The sequence below is a fragment of the Eleutherodactylus coqui genome, chromosome 4, assembly GCF_035609145.1.
Source record: "Eleutherodactylus coqui strain aEleCoq1 chromosome 4, aEleCoq1.hap1, whole genome shotgun sequence".
Taxonomy (NCBI): Eukaryota; Metazoa; Chordata; class Amphibia; order Anura; family Eleutherodactylidae; genus Eleutherodactylus; species Eleutherodactylus coqui.
The window spans coordinates 39,384,810-39,394,017 of record NC_089840.1 but is presented as its reverse complement, the minus strand read 5'-3'; the positions used below and the strand labels follow the sequence as shown (position 1 = coordinate 39,394,017).

The 9,208-nt window shown below is 45.4% G+C and overlaps 1 protein-coding gene across 1 annotated transcript; it reads left to right on the top strand.

The window, feature by feature from the left end:
• The first annotated feature begins 3,467 nt into the window (after window positions 1-3,467).
• LOC136625253 (cystatin-A1-like) lies at window positions 3,468-6,681 on the top strand. Its single transcript, XM_066599305.1, has 3 exons — window positions 3,468-3,620; window positions 6,141-6,242; window positions 6,459-6,681. The coding sequence occupies exons 1-3, from the start codon at window positions 3,513-3,515 to the stop codon at window positions 6,579-6,581; spliced, it is 333 nt and encodes a 110-aa protein (XP_066455402.1). The 5' UTR covers window positions 3,468-3,512; the 3' UTR covers window positions 6,582-6,681.
• The last annotated feature ends 2,527 nt before the right edge of the window (window positions 6,682-9,208 follow it).

Sequence of the window (9,208 nt, the reverse complement as noted above, 5' to 3'; positions counted from 1 at the left end):
GCCACGACGGATTACTGGGTGTACACACTGCTCGATCCACGGTATAAGGAGAACCTGCCCACTCTGATTCCCGAAGAGGAAAGGGGTTCGAGAGTGTTGCTATACCACAGGACCCTTGCGGACAAGCTGATGGTAAAATTCCCAGCCGACAGCGCTAGTGGCAGAAGGCGCAGTTCCGAGGGCCATGTTGCAGGGGATGTGCGTAGATCGAGCAGCATGTACATCCCAGGCAGTGCAACAGTCTTTAAGGGCCTGGCCAGCTTTATGGCTCCCCACCAAGACTGTGTCACCGCTCCCCAGTCACGGCTGAGTCGGCGGGAGCACTGCAAAAGGATGGTGAGGGAGTACGTAGCGGATCGCACGACCATCCTTGGTGACGCCTCTGCCCCCTACAACTACTGGGTGTCGAAGCTGGACACGTGGCCTGAACTAGCCCTGTATGCCCTTGAGGTGCTTGCTTGTCCTGCGGCTAGCGTCTTGTCGGAAAGGGTGTTTAGTGCGGCTGGGGGAATCATCACAGATAAGCGTAGCCGCTTGTCAACCGACAGTGCCGACAGGCTAACACTCATCAAGATGAACAAAGGCTGGATTTCCCCAGACTTCTGTTCTCCACCAGCGGACAGCAGCGATACGTAAGCAATACGTAGGCTGCACCCGCGGATGGAAGCTACGTTCTCTCTCACCATCCAAAACGGGGACATTTCTGCTTCATCAATCTGTGTCTAATATTCCTCCTCCTCCTCCTCCTGCTCCTCCTCCTGAAACCTCACGTAATCACGCTGAACGGGCAATTTTTCTTAGGGCCACAAGGCTCACTCAAATAATTTTTCAGAACAATTTTTATAAGTTTCAATTAGCTTAAAAGCGTTGGAACTTTAACTTGAACCAATTTTTCGTTACACTGGGCTGCCTCCAGGCCTAGTTACCACTTAAGCCACATTAACCAAAGCGATTCACCTGCCATCTTGGTTGGGCATGGCCAATTTTTACTGAGGTACATTAGTACTGTTGGTACACCAATTTTTTGGGGCCCTCACCTACAGTGTAATCATAGTAATTTCTATGTTCTTCGCCTGCACTCATGGTACAGAAAGGTGTGTGGGGTTGGCCTACACTTTAGCTACATAAATGTCACTTGTGCCTTGGCTATACTAAGGCTACTGAAATGGAACTAAGACTGCGCTCCCGCTATACTGCTGCTTCAGAATTGTTACTGGGGCCTGTCTTGAGTGCTACTATTGCTTACATGGAACGAAGACTGCGCTCCCGCTATACTGCTGCTTCAGAATTGTTACTGGGGCCTGTCTTGAGTGCTACTATTGCTTACATGGAACGAAGACTGCGCTCCCGCTATACTGCTGCTTCAGAATTGTTACTGGGGCCTGTCTTGAGTGCTACTATTGCTTACATGGAACGGACACGTGGAGAGGACACGTAGTGCCTCAAAAACATCCCCCTCCTCCTCCAACAGGGAAAACATTGTTGGCAAATGCCTTTGCATTGGTTCGTCTGGTGGCAGTCCAAGAATTTCACCTTTACCGACACTACAAGAGAGCCCCCCCACCATCCCCCCGCCACGGCCCACTTAATCCTGGCCACATTCCGAAAACCAACAAAATACAACCGTGGTACTAGGTCCGCAGTCACCACCACATTACCACCAACGCGGTTACTGTTAAGGTGCATATAACCACGGACACGTGGAGAGGACACGTAGTGCCTCAAAAACATCCCCCTCCTCCTCCAACAGGGAAAACATTGTTGGCAAATGCCTTTGCATTGGTTCGTCTGGTGGCAGTCCAAGAATTTCACCTTTACCGACACTACAAGAGAGCCCCCCCACCATCCCCCCGCCACGGCCCACTTAATCCTGGCCACATTCCGAAAACCAACAAAATACAACCGTGGTACTAGGTCCGCAGTCACCACCACATTACCACCAACGCGGTTACTGTTAAGGTGCATATAACCACGGACACGTGGAGAGGACACGTAGTGCCTCAAAAACATCCCCCTCCTCCTCCAACAGGGAAAACATTGTTGGCAAATGCCTTTGCATTGGTTCGTCTGGTGGCAGTCCAAGAATTTCACCTTTACCGACACTACAAGAGAGCCCCCCCACCATCCCCCCGCCACGGCCCACTTAATCCTGGCCACATTCCGAAAACCAACAAAATACAACCGTGGTACTAGGTCCGCAGTCACCACCACATTACCACCAACGCGGTTACTGTTAAGGTGCATATAACCAGTCTGACTGGGGCATGCAGACACCTTGACAGAATGAATAGTGTGTGGCACATAGGTTCCCCATTGCTATGCCCACGTGTGCAGCTCCTGATGGCGGTGGCACAGGATTGTATTTCTCATTGCTTCTGTACAGCATTGTGGGCTATCGCCCCGCCCCTATTAAAGAGGGTCGCTACCTAGCCGTGCCAACCCTGTGCAGTGTGTGCCTGCGGTCCCTCGTCGTGGCAGACGCACTTCTAAATAGACATGAGGGTGGTGTGGCATGAGGGCAGCTGAAGGCTGCCCAGGGACAGTTTGGTGTGCGCTGTGGGGGGGAGGGGGTGCGGTTGGGCAGCATGTAACTCAGGAGAAGTGTCAGTGGAGTGTCATGCAGGCAGTGATTGTGCTTTGTTGGAGGTAGTGTGGTGCTTAGCAAAGGTATGCCATGCTAATGAGCGCTTTTCAGAAGTAAAAGTTGTTGGGAGGGGGGGGGGGCCCACTCTTGCCGCTATTGTGGCTTAATAGTGGGACCTGTGAACTTAGGATGCAGCCCAACATGTAGCCCCTCGCCTGCCCTATCCGTCACTATGTCATTCCCATCACTTTCCTGAATTGCCCAGATTTTCACACATGAAAACCTTAGCGAGCATCGACGAAATACAAAAATGTTCTGGTCGCCCATTGACTTCAATGGGGTTCGTTGTTCGAAACGAACCCTCGAGCATCACGGGAAGTTCGTTACGAATAACGAACACCCGAACATTTTGGTGTTCGCTCATCTCTAGAGCTGAACACTGAGTGATTCTTTGCCAACCAACACATGTGACTGGTGAGCTGCATAATGCCTCCTAGTGATCTACAAAATATTTAAAATGTAGTCAGCATTACAATACATGTCAAGAGGATACTTTTAGGGTACACTGGGGTCTATGGATATGTGCAGCGTGTGCCAGATTTCCCAGCATGTATACCATACGGGGATGTGAACAGCACCCAAAAAGAATCCAAGTTTATGAATAACGAGATCACCCTCACGTCTGCAATGCACGATCCCCTTTGCTCATGTTCTGCCAGCCACACCCTGAGATGATCAGGTATAGATGGCTTAAACCACTGAGAGGGGGGAGGGGGCGGTTACATATATTAGGCAAAGAGAACAAATTCCCCCACAGAAAGGAATGTGTTCAGAGGTATCAGGTAACCCCTCCCACTGATCACTGCACACCCGGGTATGTAAGCAGGGTGCAGACTTGCTGGGTTGGTCTTCACAGCTAGAACTAGACATGGCTGGTACTACTAATGAACAGGCAGGTGAGCCTATACCACATCGGGTTGGTGGATTCGGTGATGAAAAGCCTGCTACCGAAGAAATACAAGAGATCGCTGACTCGGTAAGTAAGACTGTGGGATAATAACTTCTTATTTGTGTTGCTTGTATTGTGGCGTACATACAGCTTTTTTATCACTTATTACTTTTCCTTTATTTATTTTTTTTGGAGATGGGGTGACCAAAAATCGCGCAATTCTGGTGCATACATTATATAGATCTCCAAATATGTTTTTGTTTCTATTTAGATTTCTTTATCAATAGGACAAAAAGGGTTGGTTGTGTTTTTTTTTGTTTTTTTTTGTTTTTTTTTTTTTAGTTTTTCTTACCTGTATACCAGCTGAGCGCTTCGACAAAACAGCTGTATGCAGAAGGTAGCGGTCCCGCTTGTCTTCTGTATACAGCATTAGCTTCATTTACACACTTATGAAAAACTGTAAACTGCCGTTTGAGCGATACAAGGTGCAGTTGCTACAGGTATTGCATCCAGACAACCAGAACAAAAAGTACGCGTTTTGTGTTGCATTTCTGCAAGATGTTGAAGACCATTTTCTGGCGTGACAAATTTTTTCAGATGTATCAATATTTCATCTCTGGTAAGGAAAATCACTACAATGTTATAATTTGAGAATGCTTGTGTAGTGGCTGAACCTGAAACCGGCTCGCCAAAGGTTAGAGTTTTAATCCATTTCTGCAAGCAAAGTTTATAGGTCATTCCATTTTGCGGACGAGCTGTGACAGGAATGCCGTACCTTGACAGGCTGCAAAACTGGTTGTTTCCCAACTTTGAAGAAGATTTTGAAATTCATTTTCATGCAAGACAGTGCCCCAACTCACTTCTAGTTATAGGTCTAGTGTTCTCTGAAAGACACCATTCCAGAATGTTGGATAAGAGGTGGACAACATGATCTTGTTCTTTGGCAGTGGTCTCACAGGTCACTCACCCTTACCCTGTATGACTTATCTATGGGAGCACAAGAGGGATAAAGCTCTTGTCCACGTATGTCTGCTAATTGTCAATATCTCCAGAATTGTGTAAGCTGTGACTTCAATAACTAGAGACCAGCTGATCCATGTGTGGATGCACCGTGCCCATATTGAATGCTTTCTCCACCACACACACAGGACCATAAAACACTAGACCTCAAGCACTGCGATGTGGTATAATATAGAACTTTATGTAAAATGAAAAAGGTTTAGTACAGTGTTAAGGCCCATTTACACCAGCCGATTACTAATTGGCGATCGTTTTAGCGATCATCAGCCCGTCTAAACGTGCGCCCATCATGTGCTTTTCTGGCACTGCTAGCTGATTGTTAAATTCAGTCCAACCTAAAAATCATCATTCACTCTTATCAGCAGTTCTCCACAGGGAGTGCTGATAGCGTTGTTTCCCCATGGAGCACAAAGGATCTGAGTGCAGATGGGGTGTTACAATATAAGCCCCACCCCTAGAAATAAGCCCTAGCTGCAGTTAAAATAAATAACAAATACATCAGTTAAGTGTCGCTGTTCGGCTCCGATGCACATCTCCTCCGCATCTCCGGCACTTGTCTTCAGTGTTCAGGCGAGGCTTCCTGCTCAGGAGTTTGAAAAATCCTGCCTCCAGGAAGTGCTGCCTTTGGTTCTCGAGCGCCACGGCTCAGCCAATTAATCAGAGCCAGCGTTGGAAGAATGGCTGTGATTGGTTGATCGAGCACTGGCTCTGACTAGCTGAACCGCAGTGCTCAAGAACCAATCAGAGGCAGCACTTCCTTGAGGGAGGGTTTTTCAAACTTCTGACCAGGAAGCCTTGCCTGAACACTGAAGACAAGGGCCAGCGATGCGGAAGAGACACGTGCTAGAGCCAGAAAGCTACGCTTATGTGATTTTTGTTTTGGAGGGTGGTATGCAGCTAGGGCTTATTTTAGGGCTTTTACAGTAGGATTTTACTGCTCAAAAACTGCATTTTCATGTGATACAACACAAAGGAAGACTCCACAGGGAAACATGGGCTACAAAACTTCACAAATCGTGGCTGTATAGAGCCTGCAGCAAATTTTTTTGTATTCTAGCAATATCGCAGGCTACAAAACATCAGTCACGTGAAAGAACCCATTTTAAACCATGGGCTTCCCCTGCATGCGTTTTGTAGCACTCTCATTGCTAGAAAATCATGAGATTTTGTAGCCTGAGTGAAAGCGTCCTCATAGTGCAAACTAAGTTCACCATGGTTGCGCCCTCCCATGTGATCGTGTATATGGTTTTTTTTTTTTATATATAAATGTGTCTGTAGATTTGTTCCATTATGCCTGAAGAAGAACCCTGAGAGGTTCGAAAGCTCGCTATAACATGTATCTGTTAGCCATTAAAAGGCATCATATTTACAAGATTACTTGGCTTCTCTTACTGCGAACAATCACACATAGAACTTACTGGTATGTCATGAACCTGGACCGTTTTCAGTGATGCACAGATTGTGATCCTGTCTCCTGTAGTTTATTAAATCCTAAAATCTGCTCCTTTTTGAATAACTATGATAAAAATTTGGTATTGCATTCAATCCATTTCTATCTTCTTAATATCCTCTCTTTTGTGTTATCAGGTAAAATATGATTTTCTGAAACAAAGTGGTGCTAATGCCACAAAGTTTGTGGCGCTCTACTACCAATCTCAAGTCGTTGCTGGAACAAACTACCGTATCAAGGTAACTTCTGCAAAACTGCATTCCGGGACTGGTAGATCTAGAGATCATATAAACATTTCAAGTTAGTACGCCTTCTCATGGTGGGCTGGGGTAGGGGGACCATGCAAGTCTCCCTCAGAGAACACTCCGGAATAATCCAATATTACCTTCCAGAACCTGCACTAAACGGTGTAGCGAATAACCTTTACTGTGTAACATGTCGCTCTCTCTCCTCAGGTCGATATCGGAGGGGATTGCTATTGTCTGGAAATATTTGTTCCTCTACCTTATACTGGAAATAAACCAGAGCTGACAAGCTACAAGAAGAAGGAGACTTGTAAAGATGTTTGTCATTCCTAGAAGGCAGCTCTAACACTAAAGATGTGATAAATCCTGCTCAAACGTTGGATATTTGGAAATGACAATTGTCTTTATAGTAAAAGAAAATTTTAAAAAAATGTTGGCTTTTGCTTGTTAATCTATGTAATGGCCCTCTTACATGGGCTCGATAATCCTTCATAATTCTGCTGGATCATGTGAATTTTAGTGATAGTTGTTCAGTGTAAGGCCGCTTTCACACAGGCTACAAAATCGCATATTTGTGAAACCCATGCCATTCAATGGGTTCCTTCACATTAGCTATGTTTTGACTGATGCTATGTGGTTGGTTGTTTCTTTTTTTTGTTCCATGCTTCCTTATGGAGCCCCCTTATTCATTGCATAGCACGATTTTGGTGAGATACATTTTTAACATTAGAAACTCCTATTACGTTTCTCACAAGAAAATCACAAGTAGCAGCAATGCATGGTTTTTCACAAAAAGCACCGCTATCGCCTGTGTGAAAGGCCTAAATGCCTGCAGTGAGTGAAAGATGAACAATTCATTCACTTATACTGTTCTGATTTTATGCACGCAGAAACTGAACGACAATCGGCCCATGTAAACAGGCAGCCATTCACCTATGAATGACTGCCTGTTTACTGTAAATGGAGGCAGGCAGCTGGAGTTTCTCCGACCCATTCATTTAGATTGCATGTCCACGAGCGATGATCTGTAGCGATTCTCTGCTTGCGGGATCTAACTCACTGCATGCTGCGATTCTCTGTGGTGAGCCTGACAGCGCTGCTCCGTGGCAGAATATTGCTAGCGATAGGGGGCCTTAGTGATGATCGCTCCTGTATGAAAGCACAGGAGCAATTATTGCTGGGAAGTGCCCAAAAATAGACCCGTGTAAAAGGCTCTTACATTGGACATAAGTTCTGTATTGATCATGGATGTCATCCAAACAAAAAAAAAAATACGGTCATGTTTATAATGTCTAATGCAATGGAGGTGGGGCTGTCATCTTGTATAATGTATGGGGCATAATCGTAAACATGTAAAGGTGTGGTTATACAGATAGAAACATTGGGTATTACATAATTCCTGCACAGCGCGTTTATGCAAATAAAAAAAATAAAAAACTTACAGAAATGGAACTACTAAATGTAAAGAAGTTTAAGAAAGTTATAATGGGGATAATTCAGGATGCGAGGCGTAGCCGGGGCCGACCCATCTACGAAAAAACTAAGACCCTTTTAGTTCATTGTTCAAAATAGAAAAACATCTACTGAACTTCCCGTCCAGATATACTATACACTCCATGACCTGTCCGTCCGCTGGAACACCCAGACTTGTGTAATATATTACAAGGTTTCTGTCCTCTCTGCCATTTTTTTCACGTAGAATCTGAATAATTAGGAGTGAGGCGCGGTCAGCGGCAAGTAGTCACAGGCAGTTAAGTATAGGTTGTGGATTTTATTGTAGACGTATGTGAGATGAAGAATCCTTTCCAATGAGGAGTGCAGCACTAGTTCTCTTAGGAAGAGATACTGGACAGTCTGAGTAGTAAGTAATCTGGAATAAAGGCGCCCATGCACACACATTAGGGCTCGCTCCCACGGGCGTAGGTCTCCCACATATTACGCAGTACACCACAAATACACAGGGCATTTAACATTGATCATTTTAGCTGACTGATAACCGCGTGTAATTGTCTGGAAAGAAGTGAAACGCACTTTAAATTTTTCTAAGAGAATCAGACTTTTTTTTTTTCTTGATCCAGAATAATCTTTATTTGGAAGAACGTTCACAGAAAGATCGTTCCTCCATCATCCGGTGTCAGTGAACCTCTCTGGCCAGTTTGAACAACTGTAGAATGGCCAATATGGATTATAATGTGTATGGCTGCATCAGTGAAATTATCACTACAGCGACTCGTTGGCATACAAATGACTGTTTTCATGTGCTTTTACACGCGTGATTTCTGGTTCACAGTTGTTGAAGCGAATACCTCTGTTACATTTGTGCAGGATGCAAGTACAGGGACCCTCATGCATGTCACACCGTGACGTCATGTGTTCTATCAGCTAAACGAGGGAAATGGAGGAGAGGGAACATTCTTCCTAACCAGTTTCAGCTTGGTGGACCCTGCCTAATATGCTGATAACCATCCTGAACCTAGGGGACCCTGACTGTCCCTGGATGGAGAATAGGGAAGGATATAGCAGATGGAATTGTTAATGGAGCTAGGAAAAGGTATATAACTGACAGGAGCCCAAAACCACACAAAACCCCTCAGCTAGGACAGGGTACAGGCGTCTGACCCTTCAGATGGAGGGGAAACTGATGAGACAAGACATGATTCAGGCATAAAACAATAATTTAGGCCACTTGTCGACGTGCGTTGCATTTTTCTGGCACGGTTTCCTGCCTGTGGGAGAACACCAAAGTCACCACTATTTTCCCGTGATGAACCTATCATTATGATAGGTTCATCACTGAAAATTGTGGCGTGTCGCAATTTTTATACAAGAGCGTAAAATCGCGGTGGATTTTTGCTGGTGTACATTGGGCTGCGCTTTCCATAGTTCTCCTATGGAAAGCGTTCATTGCGTTACCCGCATGTGGATAACACAATGCAGAATCATCCGTGGATAGAAAGCCT